Below are 22,627 nucleotides of genomic sequence, written 5' to 3'. Positions count from 1 at the left end.
TCTAAGACGATTTGGCGCCGGGACAACTGGACGCCACGCAATTCGAAAATAAATAGACGTTAGGTACTTATAGGTACTTTTAAAAAATATATTTAATATTTTTATTTATATTTCAATTATTATATTATGATTTAATAGTTGGTGAGAATTTAAATATGCACACGTAAATAATGATTTAATCGTGCATATGTTTAAGTTCCAACGAAAAAGAGTTTTTTTTATTTATATAAAGTCTCAGGCATGGTAATTCTCAATCCGCAATAAAAAAAACATTATGTTAAAAGTAAAATGAACTAAAACTACCAAGTAGTAGATAGAAACTGATTAAAATTCAACGTCTACGTTCTATTTACGTATCTATGACAGTGCGGCGTCCAATTATCCTGGCGTCCAGTTGTCCCATTCCCCATGTACACGTACATGGATTAAACTAATAATTGCGATAATAAATGTTTACACGTAAAATTTTAATTTCAATTTATTTTTTAACATATTGGGGAAATTACAAATTATAGATTTAAGACGTTCACAACATGACACACAAACATTGAAAATATAAAAAGAGAACATAATATAAACATACAAAAGCAGTGAAAATACAATTAATTATAGGTACAACTATAGAATTTCAAAGAAGTACACCGAGTTTGTTAAAGAGGCCCTATTTTAAGAATTTATAAAATAGCGTCCACTTAACTCACCCTCTCGCAAGTGGAATATATCAACACCCGAAGCAATCATGTCATCCAGATATTTGATATTTTAATCAATTAACGAATGACTGTTCAACTATGTTTGAAAAAGTCAGTTACCTGTAGACCACGAGAGCGTCAAAACTTGCACTAGTCTGACCACTATAGCGTCATCAAAGTAGTGATTCATAAACAATCATAAACTCATTACTCATAACCCACCATCCGTCACAAGTACAGTGTAACCGTGAGAGTCATCGTAATAGTTATGTGATTGCGGGAACACGGAACCTGCTCGCCCACCATATCAACATGAAAGGTTAGTGCACGGATTTAATACTTGTAAAACCGCCCTCCCCCCACATCCAAATCATCCCCTTCCTACAGTCCAATAAAAAACGCCGTCAAGTATTTTTAACATACAAAATTATTAAGAAAACAGAATTCGGGGTTACAGAACTCATGGACGTATTATGAGTGTAGCCCTGTTGGAAAAATCGTGAGATTGGTTTACAGCTAACTAATCAGTAGGTAGACCATGAGTTCGTTTTTGTTTGATTTTCATACATTTACACTCTATCTCTATAGTAGAAGATTTTCTTCGACATCTTTAAGTATTATTTTAAGCATCGTCGTTTGAAATTGAGGTTAAAGTCATATTTTGACAGATGTCCGAAATGTTTTTTTTATTAGCGCCAAACTTTTTTATTTGACTGTAGGTAGGTATACCTACTGAAGATTGTCTATGATTCAACTTTTGTATTTTAACTCACAATTGTTTATTTGTTGATTTTCACTTACGGAAAGACTCAACCACAATAATTACAGTACCTACCTAATTACTTTATAATAACTCATTTTTGTAAACGGTGTTTTACTTTTTAAAAAAAATCGGTGTGTGTACTTATGTACGCGCGTTAGAAGTTTTACTTCTTTAGCGTAACAAAACAAAAACAAAACTTGTGATAAACTAGAATCTTCGACTAGCTCTTAATTATCTTGTTAAATTACACACTCAATAAAAAGGACCGCTTACTGGAACGCCGTTGGTTTATTTTTATACATTACTAAATTATATACTTAATTATTTATCGTTGTTTTTATTTTTAAAGTAACAACTGCCACTATGACGTTTAATAGTTTGTTTACGTAAGGAATTGCAAATGGCCGACAATAACAAATTCGCTGCCTAGCAACGGAACAATTCTAAACTACAATATTATACTGTATAAACGTCACGATTGCAGTATCATTCTGTGGCGTAATGGTTGTGGGTTCAGCTGATAACCGAACAATCGTTGGTTCGAATCCAATCGAGTGTGGTTTTTTGTGTGAAAAAATAAATTATGTGTTACATGTCACACGCCAAAAATACACACTGATCTGATTTTCCAAACGCGCCTAAAGAAGTATAACTTCAAAAACTAACAATTGATCTACCTAACCATTTAATTAATTATTTACATAATATGAGGACATTTACACCTAATTACATGATTGTTGCCTTTCAGCAAGAAACTGTTTTGTTCTTTATATTTTGTTGTGTGAGTGATATTTTATTTAAAAACTTACAGTTCTCTGCAGTGAACAAAAGCAGACAAAATATTTATAGTTTTTATACACAGGTGCCACTGTTTATTTATAATAATAATTAGATTAGACAAATAATATGTAGCTCACGGCCACCACATCCTGAAACGGACCCCCAGGCTGGAATCTTTGCCAGCCCCCCCTACCTATCGCTAAAAGGCAATGTTACGCTATACAAACATTTTCCAAATGGTGTTCGAGGTAAAATTATGGGTATTAAGTGTAATTTTATCATTTTTTTGTATTTTTTGGAAATATCTAATTGAATTATGGAGTTGTCGAGTATCGACAAACAATAATCAAAAATTGTATCATATAACCACATTTTTTTACTAATATACCTACTAAATTTTGAATGTGCGTTTATCTCAATTATCTGATCGATCCGCCACACTGGGCAACTCCTAATCCCGTGCCCCCAGGCTAGAGCTCTGTCAGCCACCCCTTTGTGGGGGCCATGATGTAGCTACAGTTAACACGAATTTGTCTACTTACTCGTAGCTATATGTGGACTGAAAATGTATTATACAATATTTATGTAAATACGTCTAATAATCATTTAATGTTACCTATTGTAAAATTTAACTTACAGCGTACCTACATAGCCCTGGAGATTGAAATAAACGAATCCAAAATCATAATATTAAATTGAGGCAGTCAGTTGCTAAATTATGTCGCACTATATGGTTGATATTAGGGATTGCAATACCGAATGAAAATATCAATACCGGTTTTTCGGTATTTATTATTGAATACCGGTATTTCTTAAACATTAAAAAACACAGAAGTAGGTGCTTATCAATAAATATAGCTATTAAAATGTTTTTAAAATATTATTTTATAGAAAAAACCTACATACCTACCTACATTTATTATGCTGAGATTTAAAAATATGTATTGATAATAATTGTAGAACTAGTGATTTTTTACAAATAATTTGAATATATTGATAATTTTAACTAAAGCCCTCAAAAGTTCATCAATTAGTGCAAATAAGTCTGGCTGCAGGTAAAGCTTCTTAAATTCAACGCCTATAGAATAATTGAACATTTTTGTCACGGATGTTTTCTATTTCAAAATAATATTATGATAATTCATCGCGATAATTACTTATATAAAAATGTTTGATGATCTCTGTTTTATCATTTTTTCACCTCTGTTGGTTTCACTCAATATAATTGCATTTTAGCAGCACATAACTTATAATTCATTTTCAAAAACGTAAACGAGTGTGCTTTTTTAATACCGAAAATTCCGGTATTTTGGATTTTTGAAACCGGTATTTCGGTATCGAAAAATACTGGAATACCGTTTTTTAAATACCGGTATTGCAATCCCTAGTTGATATTATCATTGCATAATATGTTGATTCTTGTATCTATTACAAACACCGAAAGTTTCGAGAAGATGTATTGCTAAGTCAACAAGTAGTGACATATCAATACTGTCCAAGCATAAATCTAAATTAGTTGAGGTGAACATATATTTTTTTAATAAATAACATGGTATTAATACTATCGACCGAAGGTACTTGATGGAATTTAAATTCTAATGGATTTAAGTTTTGTACTATTCCATTTGAGTCATTTTTTGCGAACCGGGTTTCGCCTTTCGGCATCTCCATGCGCTGTGTTATATAGTACCTAGATAAGAGCGTTCGATTTCAGTGTGTATGTGTCTTTGGTGAGTATACACAGCGCCTGGAGATGCCGAAAGGCGAAACCCGGGTCGCAAAAACGACTCAAACAGAATAGTACAAAACTTAAATCCATTAGAATTTAAATAACACGGTGCTAATGGTGTGGATTGTTTCTTTTTTAAAATCCAAAGTCTAACAGACCGTTCACTCTAAAGGACGGCAAATCATTCACTATAGTCCTAAATCCTCTCACTTCACAGCACATGCTGTATCCCAGTTCGGTGTCTTCTTTCTTCCACGTCAGCCAATGGAAACTTGGAGTAGAGCAAACGTCTTCACAGATCTCGCTGCCCTGTCTTCTTGCTTCAGAAACACTGACGAACGGGTTGTTCAACCCCAGAAATACGACGGCATGGCCAGATCTCGTATCACGCACCACCTGTGGAATAAGTACGTAATCAGTTAATATAAGTACCAGTGGCAAAGACTCCATACTAGGTGATTATTTTGAAGCCTACCTTCTTAAGAAAAATATTTTTTAATTGAATATTGATAGGGCATCATTAGAAAAGGTGAAATGGAGTAAGTCTATTCTACCATCACCACGAGAGGTGCCCTGGTTTGTAGAGTCTCCTTTGACGAGGAATGAGCTTAAGTTAATAGTGAACAGCAAAAGATTTGATGTCCTCATGGGAAGAAGCGAGTCGCAACTCTGCGATGAATGTCATGTTTTAGAGGACATTGTACATATAGCACTACAGTGCCCTAAATATGAACATCACAGAGTACAGCTGCGAATTGCGGATATCTATGAGAATGTCGACGAATTGAAGGGTGTCCTGGGGGTGGGTAAGACGGAAGAGCTAGGCAAAATTGTAAAGTTATTTAACAGAATAGGAGTGAGGACCTGATCGACGGATCCTCTTCTAGAAGAGAAGAGGCGATATGACAGCGAGTCGCAGTCAAAGCCTCGGTAAAATCACAAAAAAATTGAATATTGACTTGATTACATATACCTATATTCATATTATTCAATTTATTTTGCCAACGAGAGATGCCGTAATGTTTAGGAATGTATTACAATCATTAACAATCTGCAAAGGTTTTAAAAAATATACCACAGCGCGCCACCTGTCTTGACGTAAATAAAGATCAGATTATGTTTCAAATAATTCTCAATTTTTTTCATATGGACTTTACGTCACGTAGCCCCGCCCAGTCTATCGAATTGTATGAACTAAGGTAAGCTCCGATCGCAGAGCCTAAAACCGAAAAAAAAATCTATGGTGTTTAATCGAATATGAATAAATATAGACTGTTTTTAAAAATAAAAAGAACTTTTATTTAATGATTTTTGATGTGTACAAATGTTTTGAAAAAATACGCAATTTAAACTGATCGCTTAATTTTATGTCGTCAGTGAGTTTTTGAAGTTTCATTAAATTAGTGTGTCGTTGTCATTAGTGTGTACCTATTCATTAGTAGTAATATCGTATTATCTTCTTATTTCTCGTAAGTATACCTGACAAGTGTGTTCTTTTTATCAGATCTCCACAGCCTACCTCTTTCCAAAAGTCACCCTTCGCCACTGATAAGTACAATACTGTTTTCTTTAAGTTATGTTGATGATCAAATAGCCATGCTTGATTTGTTTCTTCTATTTATAAAATTGGTCATCGGAATAATGATTGTATCGTATAAAAAATGTCTGTTGGGCATGTAGCCAAAGAGGTTTGATTTTTTCTGCCGTTGACGGAAGCGCCCAAACGCGTTGAAAACAAAACCTCATTAAATGAAAACAACTCCAGACCAATACAAGGGAACCCCTGTAGGCACTTGAGCTGAATGTGACCGACTGAAGAGAGAGCTCGAGATAAAGATTCCTAGAAGACATCGGCGAGGGTTGAAGGTATATTATTTATGTGAAATCTTATTTAGGTATGGTCCCAATATTTAAGCTCGATTTCATATAAATAAAAAGGATTTCAAGTTATACACATTTATATTTTTTATAAAAATCGATGTTTTTTAAAATGGATATAAAAAATATTAAAACTATAAATTAGTCAAAAATCTAAAGGGTGAAAAATTTAAAATTTAATAAACTAAATTTTAATAATAAATATAACCATAAAAATAATGTAATAATAACGTAACCTATGTACCAAATATGTGACAAATTCACATTTTTTTTACAATTGTAAGTTTATCTTTGACTAAAATTTGAAAAAAATCTTTTTAATGTTTTCAGATACATATGTATTAATTAATACAGTTGAAATTGTAAATTGCAAGCTTCGTATTTTTCCGCTAGGTTCTCTGTTGGCATATAGAATCCCCCTTAAGTAAGTAACTATAATAATTGAAATCACGTAGATACCTTGTAAATCCACAGTGGTACTGGAATCCCTCTGGGGTGAATATTAAGATAGATTTCTTTTAAATTATTGTTTTTATCCCCTAGCTTCAGCGTATCGAATGTCCCTGTGTATATTTGCACCCTCATGTCATTTGCTACGACCCTCGCGCGAATATCCTGAAAATGATTTAGAAATTTGTTATTTCAGTACTTTAAAAATTTACATACATTTGATGCATTTTTGAAAAGGTGCGGAGAGCTTATTACCACGTTTTTATTAGCTCGTATTCTTGTTTGTCCAGTACGATTTTTTTCATGTCTGTCCAATATAAATCTTGTTTATCTAACTTCCCGACTAGCTAGACATTTGAAACTTGTATAATAGATATATCAGAACACTATGACAATGCATTCTTTTAATATCTATTTTTAGCCATCTTTAAGCAGAATTGAATTAATTTTCTGTTTTGTATGGAAAGTTATTTCGGAAAAAATTCATAAAAAGTAAAACACTATTATTGGTTGCTAAGGGGGTCCTAGCAACTAAACTATTAATATATACGTGCGTTACTATGGAAATCAATATGAAATGTCAAAATGACATTTCAATATTCTATATTAATTCAGTATTTTTATCAAGTATAAAAAAAGTATTTATTTATAGGTAGGTACATAGAATGTTCAAGTTTATATGATTCAACAGAAAATTTAAAAACGTGGTAGGTACGTATATAAAAAGTTCTTTTTATCTTGTAATTATTATGGCCACCATCAAGGCGATCTTAGATTTGTCGTCTGCTACCAGGAATAGTTCAATGGAGCTGCACTAGTACCAATTACGGAGGTTCTTAAGCCACGAAATGCGGCGCCGTCCTCTGCTACGCTTACCATTAATCTTTCCTTGAATGACAAGTTGGGGAATGCTGTACCTTTGTCGTCTCATAATGTGGCGGAGGTACTGTAGTTTCTTGGTTTTGGTACTACACAGAACTTCTCGGTCCTTCCCCATTCGATTGAGAACTTCAACATTAGTCACCCGGTTAGTCCAAGGAATTTTGATGATGCGTCTGTACAGCCACATCTCGAAAGCTTCAAGTCTCCGTGACATCTCTTGGTTTAGCGTCCATACTTTCATACCATAGAAAAGAATTGAGAGAACATAACAACGTACCATACGCAGTCTCAGAACCTAGGTTAAGGTCTCGATTGCTAAGGAGGCGTCTCATTTTGAGAAAGGCACTCCTTGCGATCTCCATTTTAGTTTATATTTCCTGTTATAGATAAGTTCTGCATAGTATAAAAACCAGTAAACTGCAGTACCTCAATGACAAAGCTAAGCTTGTCCTGATGGTTACCGACCTCCGCTAGGGAATGGCACAATAATAAGAAAAAGTTCTATTATTTCAATATATTTTACCCTTTCCAGCGTCTTCCAATTCCCGTTGTTAAATTTGCTCCATTGAGGAACGGCATTCAAGTGGGTCATCGACGCTTTTTGCATTGGAGACAAGGCGAAGTCAGCCAAGGGCGCTAGATGACCTCGCACCAAAAATCGCGCATCGTCCAAATAATTCCTGGCAACGTCATCGAGGATTGTATTAAAAGTGGAGAATTGAGCTTGTTTCGTGTAGATTCGGTCCATTCTGATCGGCTTAAACAGATCGTGAGCTAGAATAGAATATCACATAATGGAATATTTCATGCTTATTAACTTTATATTTAATATTAACATTAGGAGATCAATCACAGAATATCAATCATTCATTGGCAGTGCCGTCCCTAGATAAACAGCCGCCCCTAGGCAGCGCCAAAATGCCGCCCCATTTTATATACAGTATTTTTGATCACCTTTTTTATGACTCAAATATCTAAGAAATGTGTTGTATGGACACATTACTAATATAATATATACCACTAAAATAGAAAAAATTAAATTTATAAATATTTTTGTTGGGATTTCTTTGACGTTGATAATACAGTGGCTTACATATTATTATCTTCTACGCTGTCTTGATGAATTAAGGGCGGTCTGTGTCGTTTTTCTTCTTCACAAAAGCTGGCAACATTTGTAATAATATTTTTAGCCTGAGATCGCAAAGACATTATTATTAAATCGATATAATTACGATGCGACGCTTCGATACAAATTAAAATCGTGGACCAGGAGCGGTAGGTGGGACGCTCTGTAAGACGGGGGTAGCTTTGACGGCCAACGCAACTTCCGTGCATACTGGTTAATACGTCAAACCGTAATTATTCGCAAATCTGCACATGTCGTTTCTTGTCACCAATGATTTCAAAGGGCAACGGAAGTAAACTAGATGTCGCGAACCCGACAAAAAAATACAGTCCTCTTATGTCAATTAACACACTTTGTTTCCAACCAGTGAGCTGATTTTTTAAATGGAAATATATTTTCATTATTTATAAATTTTAGGTAGTTATTTTTATATTATATACTGAATGATTCTCCTCGATTTGCCACCCTTCGAATAAATGCCGCCCCAAGTGACGCTCAATTTGCCTACTCCCACAGGATGTCACTGTTCGTTGGTGTCAGTAATTCCCTTAGATGAGTCCTGGGTAAGAAGATAACAGTGGCGAGGGCTCTGTTTATTATTTAAAGCCTACCCTTCTTAGGAAAATTACTTTTATTAATATATATTTTATATACATTAATATGTCTTTTTGTCATGTAATATCTATTATAAAAGGTAAAATAATATAATATTTTTTGTTCAGTAAAATATTGAAGATGAACAAAATTTAAATGCAAGTACCTACCTACATAGCTGTCCTAGGACTTGTTTTCAGTTATCTACCTACAACAGGCACCCTTCGCCACTGGTACAGTATAGTAACTGTTCAAGAATGCCACGTTCCTTAAGCCTCGATGACATTGAGCTACTTTACAAACTGCTTGTTGGCAAATTTACAACCTGCTTATAAACTCGCCCAGTATCATCATCGAACAAGCTAACAAGCAGATTGTAAAAAATCTAAAGAGAAAAGTTGAAAGCCGGTCAACTTTAGACGCTACACGCTGGCGTGTGGGCCTATTGCGTCTGCACAGTGGAGCGATGGTAGCGACCTCCCGGTAAAAAAACGAACTATTCAATACGTCCTGTCAAAATAGTACAAAACATGACGGTTTCAACTCGATAGTTTGTTGGCTTCTGAGCGAGTGTAAAGTTTTGTATGTCATCATCACAATCGCACTAGCTGACTCGTCCGATTTTAAATTCGCCAACAAGCAGCTTGTAAAGTAGCTCAATGTCATTGAGACTTTTGTAATGAGATAATGATAATGAAATATGTCCACTATACACCTAAGTGAAAATAAATAAAAGTTGTACTTGTAAATTCTGGTCTTCCGGTGGATTGTATGTTTTTAATCTGTGAAGTGATATTGTGGACTACATACAGAACCCTATAACGTTCTCTGTCGAAACAAGAGTTCAACAACAAATGTGCCCTCGTGCCTTCGACGCCCACTTTGACGGTGGTGTGTGGAGAGTACCGACCCCCGCAATTGTTTTCCTTCGTCGTGATCAATGGTGTAGGGTAGTTTTTGCACTGTATGTCTCCGAAATTGACGCTGCCTCCTGTAATCCATCCAGGGTTACCAGAAAACCTGACTCCTTCGACGCATTTTACTCTCTGAAAATTTTAATATTCCCATTAGTAGGTAAGTCATGGTGTTCTGCAGAAGTGTTCCCTAAATGGACGGCTTAATCTGCAAAAAGGCTAACTCCATTTGGGCAAATTGTTGAGGAAGGAGAAAAAACATAACAATTTAACTATCAAGCGGAATTTAACAATTTCAAAAATACGCTTTTTTACAAATTAGTTGCACTATGAATTAATACACTATTTTAGATTCCCTTTTATACAGCGCTCGAAATCGAAAAGTTTACGAACCGGAGCGCTCTAAAATTTTCTGAAGATATTAACAAGGTTATCAAATTTTATGCGTATTTTATAAACAAAAGTGTGCTAGATTTTTTGTTATATCTTTATATGGCATATCTAGCTCAGACGCTCAAATTATTTTGTCCGTGAGACGGAGCGATAACTTTACAGATTTTACGAACCCGAACGGCGCTCCGGTGCGTCCCGGTCCATTTCGAGCCCTGCTTTTATATATAAAGAAAATCTAGAAAACATGCTTTATAACAAAATGTCATTATAGGTCGAAAGTGCAGTTGGGTGGTTTGCAAATCAAGCAGTCGAAAAGGTATTCCGCGAAATAAACTTAAGGGAATTCATTGTATTTTTAGCATTTTTTGTATTATTAAATAAATCCACTTGATTTATTAAGTTGTCGGTACTCGGTATCATATTATGAAGCACTGACCACAACCCCCTTCTGTGGCAGACAAATAACCTGCGACCCTTCGCCATATTGGATACATAGCCATTATAATTAGTCAGGAAATACATAAAAAAATAATTATTAAATAAATTTCTACACCAATCATCATATTATATCAAACAACCACATATTTTTTTAATGTTAATATGTGTTTATCTCACTTAACTGCTTGACCCGACACACGGGCCCCGGGCTGGAGCCTATCAGCCCACCCTTTGTGGGGACAATGAGGTATTTACTATTAAAACATATGGCTGTGATTAGCAGTGGCGGACTCAGGATTTAATATTGGGGGGGGCAAGGAGGATAATATAAATTAGTCCCATAGGCTCTTTTTCTTCTTCATATAATTATTTTTACATATTTTCACAATACACGGCTGCATATGTGTACAGTTGCATATGTGTACAGTTTCTCCTAGTTGTTATTAAATTGGAGGCATAGTGGCGGTAACCGTTAAGCGTGTCATCAGCGACTGGCGGATTGGAAGTGACTAACAGCGACCATGCTGGTCGTGTGCGCCTAGTATGCTAAAACATTACTCAAATAATATCGGCTGTGTTACCCGCTTGGTCTAAAGAGCTACAATATTTATGCCGAATTCCACTGAAAAAAATATTCTTTTGATTTACACCACCACCAACTAGTGGGTGTAGTCGTTCTTTTCGCCGAATGTTTATCGTCGATTTTTGGTTTTTTAATATTGAGGTTCCAAAATATTAATTGAAAATGGACAAAAAAAAAAGTATTAGTGCATTTAACTTATACACAAACCTACTCAACACAACATAGCCTAATTTCTCGTTTATCGGTCTTTTGTCTATTGCACTCGGTGTACCTACACCATGGCCCCCACATCCTGAAACGGGCCCTTAGGCTAGTGATTTATTGGCGATTTTTAATACATCTACTTTAATTATGGAGCTGTCAAGTATCGATACGTAATAATCAGAAAATATATTGCACATATTGCACAATTATATAATTTAAAATGTTCATGGCCATGAAGTATAATAGTGCCGCAGGCGACATTTTTTTACTATTAAAGCTAACTTATGATGTGTGTTTATCTCACTTATCTGGTCAACCCGACACGCCGGGCCCCAGGCTAGAGCCCTGTCAGCCCTCCTAAGCCATGACCTACACCACTCCGGAATTCGGGTGGACACCGAGAATTTTTTGACAGTTCCATTAAGGATTGGGTTTCTAAAAAACCCCGACATTAGTGTTTCGAAATTTTTGTCTTAGAAGTTAAAATCAAAGATTTTTTTCTAAAAACGGTGCTGGAGAATTACAAATCATTTCTTTGCCGTGTTTTATTTGCCTAAGCCCAAGGTATATTTTATTGGCTTTCAATTTCAATGTTTAAAATCATTCTGATAATTTTCATCTTTGGGGAGTGCCAAGGCCCCTTGGCCCCCCTGGGTGTGCCACTGGTGATTAGTAACATCCCATAGGGGAAGGCAAGTGGCATCATTACATCACCATGTTTGATCTTAGAGAACCATATGAGCCTCCACAGAGTGAAAGTTGTGTTAATAGATTATTGTTTTCACGAAAAACATATAAAAGGAAATCAAATGCTTGGTTTCCTTTTATCACATTTATTATGTTAGCCATTTATGCGCCCTATTATATCCAAACACAACATGTGAATATGCCAGACTTGGGATTCGAACCTGAGCTGAACTTACTATATATAACGGAAATTACCTGAGTAGTTCCGCCATCAGTTCCCGAGCTTCCGGGTTTGACGCCATTGTTTTTCCCTCCGCATGTGGCGTGAACATTTTGATTACGGGAGAAGTTGAGCTGTTTGCCATGATTCGTCACCAGTTCTCCATTGTCCAGCTCGTACACCGGCGTCTTGTCAGGGAGGTTTTTTAATTCGACTGTACATCGACCTAGGGGTGAGAAATTTAAAACAACACTAACTCGATACCTATAAATAATATAAACCAATATAAACGCCCAAATGTGTTTCAATAAATAATGTGCCCCGAACCAAATCACATCTCACACACATCGCAATCGTCTGAACTGTATACAGCAGGAAGGTGGGACCGACTGAATTTGCTCGTTATAAGCGGTTCTCGTTATATCAGAGAATATATATTTTTAAATGAGCGGTCACATAACAAAAAAAGTCGAAAATAAAAAATCTGAAAATCATCGTAAAAATCCCCGAAACAAGTATGGCCTTCACACACTACAAAATAAATTGTTTATTGTAATCAACGCTGGTAGGTACCTACCCACGGACTTCACAAACCTTGGATTTTTCAACCATATACGTGGATACTTTTTCATTATTGTCGGCGAAAACAACAATTAGGTAGGTACTTAGACACTTAACTAGTATCATAAACGTAATCCGTCTCCGGCGGCATCCTCTCCAATCGGATTTTATTGCTTAGGCCCGGCTTAGGGTCGAAATGTTTTTAAACGATCGACACATTAACAGTATTTTAGCTCGGTATATCCGATAAGTTGCTCGTTACAACAGTGAATAAATGTATGGATAAAATCATAAACCAAAATGTCAAAGAATGTTTCCTCATTACATCCGAGATCTCGCTATGTACGAGATCGTAATAACCGAGTTCGACTGTATTAAAACATTGGGGGCAGGGGCGGCTCTACCTTAAGGGTTCATAGGGACCATCCCCACATCGTTATCATGTGGAAAATGAGTAAAAAAACGTCAGATATTTTTATCATTGTCATAATATACCTACTTAATTAAAAGAATTATTTAATTTATTTCATCTATCTAAACCCGTCGCAATTTTAGAGATATTTATTATTTTATAAAGAAATAAAGCAATAATAGTAAATTATGTAATAACGTAATAATGATTACGCGGTATTAAAATAACTTATTAAATTAAATACGCTCTATTTCACGGTGACATATATGTACAAAATTAAGAAAGCTATGGCGTCGATCGGGGTCACTCAGTCCCATCCCGTTGCTGCGGTACTATGGCTTTCTACAAAGTATGTGAATGCATTAGCGTTGTTATACGCGTACTAGGGACTGAATAGAATGACCCCACAGGTGAGTAAAAACGCTTGTTGAATGTTGTTGTTCAAAACTGATGATGGTAAATCTATTTCCTCGTTAATAAAATCATATTATTATAAGTAGCTTCGTACATAATGTACCTATAATAATATGAGAATGTAGGTAGGTACATACTTGTACCTATATTTGATAATTATTGACTAAACCCCACCACCTAGAAAGTCGTCGAGCCGCCACTGATTGGGGGTAAGATTCCAACTTCTTCCACCCCCGATAAGCGGTGACCACGACCCTGTTGACTAATTTTTGCACGACCCATTGTGTGGTTATCAATACCTAAATACCTACAGATATATAGAGACCAGCCAGTTTTTGGTCAAGTATTCCAAAGTACCTACCTAATGATAATAATAAACAATATAGGCATAACTGACGATAACAAATTGATTGTGTTGATCTTTGACACGTTATTATTTGTACAACAAATTATTATAGTAGGTACCTACATTAGAATTAAATATATTATCTAACGCTCGATTTCTAAACTTTACGTTCATAGGTTTACTTCAATTCAATATTATTTGATAAATGAGTCGTATAGTATCAAACGTAGAACTGTTGTAAATATATCGAAATTTAACTAAGTATGCCAAATTATTCTTCTGACCATAATGCACGACTAGCAATATTTGTATCAAAATCATATCTGTGTGGTATTAAATTGTGATGGAAAATAGGGCTTGGTATCAGAATTAGAACTGTTCAATAATTTGGAAACAAAAGTAGAACTGTTGGATTTGAATTCAATTTCTAATTTCTAAATGTAGAAACATATTTCATGCTATTAGGTATAACACTAAAAACCCCAACAAAACGTTTTTCGTCATTTTCTCGAAATCATGAATAACGCACAGATCTACTTTTGTATAATATCACTATATATATACTCAAATGACAAAGAACACGACTACGTTTAAGGGGGATGCTTCTACATACCTAGCGGAAAAATACGAAGCTTGCAATTTGAGACATTATTTTGATAATTTACAATTTCAACTGTGTTAATTAATAAATATGTATCTGAAAACATTAAAAAGAAAAATATTTTTTTATTTTAAGTCAAAGATAAACTTACAATTGTAAAAAAAATGTGAATGTGTTACATATTTACGTACACAGTTACGTTATTATTACATTATACCTATTTTATGGTCATATATATTAATAAAAATTAGTTTATTATGTTTCCAATTTTTCCTCGTACAGATTTTTAACTAATTCATAGTTTTAATATTTTTTATATTTATTTTAAATAACATCGATTTTTATAAAAATATTATAAATGTGTATAATACTCGTAACTTCAAATCCTTTTTATTTATATGAAATCTTATTTAGGTATGGTCCCAATATATTTAAGCTCGATTTGAAATAAATAAAAAGGATTTCAAGTTACACACATTTATATTTTTACAAATTCATAAATTCATTTTTGAAAATTTAAACGTGTATGCTTTCTTAATACCGAAAATACCGGTATTTTAATTTTTGAAACCGGTATTTTGGTATCGATAAATAATTAAATACCGATTTTTAAATACCTGTATTGCAATATTTGCAATCCCTACTTCTAACATTTAGATACGGTCTAAATATACACTATAGTACCTAACAAATAATATTTAATTGTCCATGGTTGCTTACCTTGTGCAAGTATTAATTCTGGTATCAAAAATAAACTGCAAACACGAATAGCAAAAAATAATATCCACATCTTTGACGACGATTTTTTTGACACAAAAATAGATTTTTGCGACATCACGCGAATGAGAACTTTGGCAGATTATAAAGAAAACACTACACTGAATAATAAACACTGATATTGCTAAAGTAGCGTTATCTTAACACCATATCTTCACAATCTATCTGAACTTATTTACATAGAATATAGATTGTTAGTAGGTACGGTTAATTCTTAGGTGGACATTGGTTCTAGGTATAACAGCGTTTCATTGAACGTTATGTTACTATGAATGCTAGCACATACGTAGGTGTCAGTAGGTGGGTAACAGTGTTGCCATCATTTCAAAGTGGAATTATAGTACAGGGCCACCAAAATTATAGTATTTAGGGGGAAAATATAGTACGCGTTGTCATCTGTTGAAAATGTATAGGTTTTTTGTTTGTCAGAAAAAAAATAACGGAGAATTTGAGAAACTCCGAGATTTCTTTTTATTTAGGTACCTCTTCCGATCAAAAATGCTTACCGAAGAATTCAAGAAATTTCATTTTAAACCAAAGTCAAGAGATTTTTTTACGTTTTTCAATCAATTTTTTTCCAAGTTCTCCAAATCTTCTTATATTGCGAAATTATAGTAAGTACTTGTAAGTTGCACCAATTTATAGAACGAACATATCGAAATTTTAGTACTTTTTACATATTTTTTCCGATATTCAAAATTATAGTATGTTGGGCGTACTATACCTGTTTAATATCGTACATAGTACGCGAACCAAAATTATAGTACAAATACTATAACTATAGTACGGTTGGCAACACTCGTGGGTAATGAATGTCATGTCCATGATTAATAGGTAATAATAATTTCCCGAGATGTTCTCTTGCGAATCAAAATTGATAAACAGCGACCTATCTGTGTAAGTATATAAACGTAGATTGGTACAAACATGCATACATAAATATAACATTGAACACTACGTCAATCGAATGCAGAACTATTCTAATTCACATTTGAAATATTTCAGAAGGGAGTTTTTTGAAACAACCTACTTCAATTATTTATTATTTGTATACTTATATTAATTTATACACTACATTTTACTAGGAATATTAATGAAAATAATCCTCTTACTTATATTATTATCCTAAAACATTTTGGAAAACGCACGACTTTTTTAAATTTAAATAGGTAGGTACCATTTTGTTGATTTATAAACTATGTAGTTCTGAACCATTTGAAATACGCCATTTCTATTGGCATTTCCCAGTGGTTAGGCTACAACATACGGCCGTAGCAATAAGTTGGCAAACGATAACTGAAGTAGGGAGTAAGATCATGTTAACGCGCGTGTTTGAACATGTACCGTTTTTAAAAAAACGATTATTTTCCGGTTAATTTTGATCTTAAGGGGACGCTCTACAGAATCGGCCTTAAGAGGGAGCTCAAGAGAAGGAGATTGAAATATAATCTAGTATAAAAAGGACATCGGCGTCGTTAGGACGTTAATTTAAATTGATATTTTCGCAAAAATCACTAATCATCGGAGATTTTATTTAAAAAAAAAAAAAATATTATTGGTATTGTCGGCCGTCTTACACATTAATTATTTGATAAACAACTGCACGTGTCCGCCGATCAGAAAACAGGGCTGTCAAAATATTATATGGATTAATACTTTTAAAATGTTAATTTCGTCTTTTTCGAATTTTAATCAAACCTGTAAGTACATACTGATAACTTGGGTGGATATCGTAGCAAACATACTATTGATATATCTACGGGAATATTATTATTATTACCTAATTCAAATTGAGCATAGGTTGATACTCAAATACTATTATAGTATGTTTATGATTTCGAGAAAATAATACGATGGTATATAATCCATATCAATTATTTGAAAACATTACATTTGCATGTAGGTACATGTATAATATAGTGAAAAGGTCAGATACCTGTTTAATTTGCAAGATAACATCAAAATTTGTATATACTTACCTAAATGAAGAATGACATTCATGAGTGAGCACGGCTCAAAGCTTGGAAAATGTGTTTTTTTTTCAATTTGAAAATATTTTAATTGTGTATTATTTTATTACAGATTCATAATACATTATATAACTAATAGAACATACCTACTGTTTTTTTCTATGAATAAAAAGGACTGGAAGGAACATATTGTGTCACGGCAATCAAGAAAGATCGGAAAATATGGCCAACAATGCATTATACACAAACATAAAATACACAAAATTACCTATTTAAGTTTACCGCACATGTGCAGACCACGCGATATTTGTTTACGCAAAGTCGTCGCTTTCCAAAATGGCGAATTTGGTTCCCAGTTTTTATGGCGATGAATCAGTATGTTCCTTCCTGTCTTTTTTTATTCGTAGGTTTGTTTACTATGTACACCAAGAAATTTCCATTTATAAAATCGGAAATGAGTTTTGGAATATAATGCAACTAAAACTGGAAAAATTCTATCATGGGTGTTTACTTCTTGAATTAGTTGACCCCTGAAACAACAGGTCCATTCCACTACGTGAACCACAGTGGATATTATGCCGGGTCCACATTGGCAACATGTCGCCGGCAACCTCGTTAAATTTTACGATAAGTATGATAATTATCGTAAAATTTCATAAGCCATTATGATAATTATCGTAAAATTTATCGAGGTTGTCGCGTGACATGTTGCCAGTGTTTTGCCCTGTCATTAGATGCACAAAACTTGAATAAAATAAATTATAAATAAAATTTAAAAAGTACAAAATAATTAATTGCGTCGACAGCCCTTGCGTCATTTCCAAAGCCCCTAAAACGACTTTTGACAGTTCTGAGAAAAATGAGAAAAAGTCATATCTATTGAATGCGTGAACTTTATGTATTTATTATTTGATTTATACACTATAAAGAGTATAATATTTAGTATCCTTTACTCACTTTTTGCATAGTTTACTGAGAGAATATATTAAAAATCAAATGATTTTCATTTTAGGGGACTTTGAAACTCAACTACCGTTTTAGGGGCTTTTGAAATTAACATGTATGATTTTAGGGGGTTATGAAACTTACATTATAGCAATGACGCATGAGGAAATTGCAAAAGGCGTCCTGTGGTTATATTTCTTGGAGAAAAAATAAATATGTTTTGTACAAATTAAAAAAATATTTATTCGAAGAAGGTAACTAAAATTAACAATATTAATTATGTTAACGATATAGAATTTACTATTGTATACATACATATTATATAATATAATCATATTCTTCTTCTTCATTCTATCTTATTTTATTCGTATCATCCGATTGCGATGAAACTTTCGTCAGTTGTTGTGCGCACACCCGCAAAGGTGTCTCAATTAGAAAAATCATCTTCTTCTTCTATTTTATCTTCTTCTATTCGTATGCGTTCTTATACAATTCATCCTATTTCGATGAAACTTTCGTCAGTTGGTGTGCGCACACTCGCAAAGGTTTCTGAATTAGTACAACAATTTTCTTCTTCTATTCCATCTTCTTCTATTCGTATGCGTTTCTATACCATTAATCCGATTGCGTTGAAACTTTGGTGAGTTGTTGCGGGCACACTCACGAAGGTGTCTCAATTAGAAAAATCATCTTCTTCTTCTTCTATGTTATCTTCTTCTATTCGTATGCGTTCTTATACAATTCATCCTATTTCGATGAAACTTTCGTCAGTTGCTGTGCGCACACCCGCGAAGGTTTCTAAATTAGTACAACTATCTTCTTCTTCTTCTTCTATTATATCTTCTTCTATTTGTATGCGTTCCTATACCATTCATCCGATTGCAGTGAAACTTTCGTCAGTTGTTGTGCGCACACCCGTGAAGATTTCAGAATTAGTACAAACATCTTCTTCTTCTTCTATTCTATCTTCTTGTATGCGTGTGCGTTCTTATACCATTCATCCGATTGCGATGAAACTTTCGTCAGTTGCTGTGCGCACACCCGCGAAGGTTTCTGAATTAGTACAACCAACTTTTTTTTCCTCTCCTTCAATTCTACCTTCTTCTATTTGTATGCGTTCCTATACCATTCATCCGATTGCAGTGAAATTTTCTTCCGTTGTTTTGCGCACATCCATGAAGGTTTCTGAATTATTACAACTATCTTCTTCTTCTTCTATTCTATCTTCTTGTATGCGTGTGCGTTCTTATACCATTCATCCGATTGCGATGAAACTTTCGTCAGTTGCTGTGCGCACACCCGCGAAGGTTTCTGAATTAGTACAACCATCTTCTTCTTCTTCTATTCTATCTTCTTCTATTCGTATGCATTGCTATACCATTCATCCGATTGCGATGAAACTTTCGTCAGTTGCTGTGCTCCTCCTTATCCCTATAAGTTTTATGATGTTTTTATATAACGTGTATTATTAATGATATTCAAATTACTTTGAATTACCTGTTTTGTGGCACGCCAATGCATTTGGGTTGCCGACCGCTGCCCTAAGTGAAAGTCCTCATTCTTGCCGGTGGATATTTAATTGTAAATGTAATTTTTAATATTCGATATGAAGAATAAAACATAATACAGATTTAACACGAATCTCGCGGGACACACTTTGTGAACCCCTGCTACATAATATATAGTAAGTATCTAAATTATTTAAATAAGCTGTTTCAAAAAACACTTCTGTAAAATATTTCAAATGTAAGTTAGAATAGGTACCTAGTTCTGCACACAGCTGACGGACTATGTACCTACATAATATTTGTTTATAAGCTTGTTATTTGGAAATTGATAATTATTTTCTTCTTGTGCTGATACTATATTATAATTATATATTATATTCAGCACTTGAAATAGAAAATTTTACGAATCTGAGCGCTCGATAACTATCGTAAATATTAACATATTAATTACCTACCTACCTAATTTTATATATATTTAAAAAAAAAAGTGTGTTTTATATTGTGTTATAATATGGCCTAGCTAACCCAGGCGGTCAAAATATTTTTTTCACGAGACGAAGCGATAATCTCGGGGATTTAACGAATCGGAGCGGCACTCCGGTCCATTTCGAACTCTGTATATATTAACCATTTCCGATCGTAAAAAGATTATATGGGCCTCCACAATGTTGAGTGAATTTGTATTGACAGATTTTTGATGAGAAATGGATGTTAGCGACTTGCTCATCCTATTAGGTCCACAAATTGAAAACCAATATTATGTGTATTTGCCAAACCCATGATTTGAACCTGGGACCCACGACATTATAAGCTTAATAATTGTGGGCATTGTATGTATAGGTCTATTATATTCGTGGGGTTACTGCCAAAAGAATCAAGTTACTGAGTAATTGCAATTTGACATGCTCTCTAAAATCAGGCAAAATGAGTCGCTTAGAATCATAACTCACATATTCCAAAAATCAAGTTTTGAGATAATCGCTAAAAACCAGCAGAGCACTATTTTTTGTAATTAGAAGAACAGTATTGAACTCCCTAGAATATTAATGAGTGAGGGAGTCGAATAACTTTTTTTTTTTAAATATATATACCTAATACTCCTAACGTTACAGACATACAGCATACTATGAGAAATAGAGCTCCCCGATTGGTTAGGAAGGCGTTGGTGACAAAACTCTATTCTTTGAAATATACGACATATTACACCAACAATGAACTTTGTCAGCGATTTTCACATGGTTTAAATTGACTTTTAATACTCAACTATTTTTCGGTATATAGATTAATTCATTTAGAATCACTTGGCATATTTAACTAAAAAACGACAAAATTGCAATATGTGAGCTATGATTCTAAGCGACTCAAATGCTCATTTCTTGTGCTCTATGTACGTGTTCTACATATCGGATGACCATGTATTTTTTCTAGCATATATATGTATATATAGACAAATAATCCGTTGTTAACTAAATGTCAAAAAGTACATTAAAGTATCAGTCTGAAGCGAAAGATCTTGAGATAATTTTTGATACTTCATTATCTTTTCACTCGCAAATATCTTCTACGTGAGAGTAAACTTGTACGATTCATCATGCTACAATCCAAAAAACCATTTAGGAAACCAAATGTCTTACGTACACTCTACGTATGGTTAGTGCGTAGCATTCTTGAATATGGGTCGATTATCTGGTGTCCTTATGAGGTTTCCTATAAGTTTATTTTAGAACGCGCCCAGAAAAAAATTCTTCGATCTCTTTATTTTGAGACAAATAACTATTTTCCTTTCGATAATTCGTCAAATGATTATTTTCCGACTGCCTTTCCACAAAGCATGCTTACTTTCCACTCTCTTGAATCTCGTAGATCTCTTCAAACACATTTACCTGCTATCACGAGGGATGGTTTCGAATTCTAGCGGCCTAAAGAGTTAAAATTTATATGCGCCTGTCAATTACCTATGTGGTCAATTACCCATGACCTATTCTTGGTCATAACCGTTTCTTTGTGTCAAGCTTATCAGATACCATTAAGGGTGCAAGACTAGTCAATGAGCTCCCTTAACACATACCTACACATTTTCATTGATGCACTTTGCATTTTGTTTTTGAAACTTTATTTTATTTTATAAAATTGTTTACGTCTATTATTATTTTCTTCTCTCGTGTGAGAGTAATGTTCGTTATAATGTAAATCTCATGTTGTGAACGTCCTGAATATTGATTTGTTATGTCCACAATGTTTTGTTTTCTTAAATAAATAACAAGGAATATTCCATTTACCTAAATAATTTGTATTATTTCCGTTTCCGGGGGATCCGGATTCGAAATTTTCGCTCTTTTGTGCGCGCCTTACGATGACATCCATCTGTTGCGATATGTTTGAAAAAAAATATTCACAGTTCATTGCAGCCATCGGCTGTCTGAATAGAGTCACGTAACTTTTTTTTATTGACGCTAGAAAATATTTTGAATCCAAATTGTATTCTAAACATTGGCATTGTCAGGAAATGGAAGTGTGTAAACAAACCATAATTTATAAACAAAATAACTGCAAATAATCCGTTGCATATAAAGCTGATGGACGAGTCAAATTTTTATTAGTTTCCTGCATTTTCTGGCCATAAGAAAAATTATTTCAATTTGACTTGCTTAAAAAATGTCTAAAACTATTCTTTTACTATTGGCATGCTGCCTGGTGGTGATTTTCGTGGTGCAGGTAATATTAGTAATCATTTTTTCTTGTAAATGAAATTGTTTCTAT

The 22,627-nt window shown here is 34.0% G+C and overlaps 1 protein-coding gene across 2 annotated transcripts; it reads right to left on the bottom strand.

Annotated features, from left to right (window-relative positions):
- Positions 1 to 3,434: 3,434 nt before the first annotated feature.
- LOC147070678 (salivary endonuclease-like) lies at positions 3,435 to 15,730 on the bottom strand. 2 transcript variants are annotated; one of them, XM_085949120.1, is made up of 7 exons: positions 15,388 to 15,730; positions 12,369 to 12,559; positions 9,637 to 9,940; positions 7,698 to 7,948; positions 6,302 to 6,457; positions 4,072 to 4,360; positions 3,435 to 3,830 (listed from the first exon to the last, which is right to left on the bottom strand). In XM_085949120.1, exons 1-6 carry the CDS (start codon positions 15,500 to 15,502, stop codon positions 4,100 to 4,102), a joined length of 1,278 nt encoding a protein of 425 aa, XP_085805246.1. In that variant the 5' UTR covers positions 15,503 to 15,730; the 3' UTR covers positions 3,435 to 3,830; positions 4,072 to 4,099. The 2 variants fall into 2 exon arrangements, with proteins under 2 accessions (XP_085805246.1, XP_085805245.1); XM_085949119.1 differs by lacking the exon at positions 3,435 to 3,830 and having other exon boundaries at positions 3,980 to 4,360.
- Positions 15,731 to 22,627: the final 6,897 nt, after the last annotated feature.

Source organism: Rhyacophila brunnea, unplaced genomic scaffold, assembly GCF_057557595.1.
Source record: "Rhyacophila brunnea isolate RB1 unplaced genomic scaffold, BYU_Rbru_1.0 scaffold_21, whole genome shotgun sequence".
Taxonomy (NCBI): Eukaryota; Metazoa; Arthropoda; class Insecta; order Trichoptera; family Rhyacophilidae; genus Rhyacophila; species Rhyacophila brunnea.
This window is presented reverse-complemented; position numbering and strand designations above follow the sequence as displayed.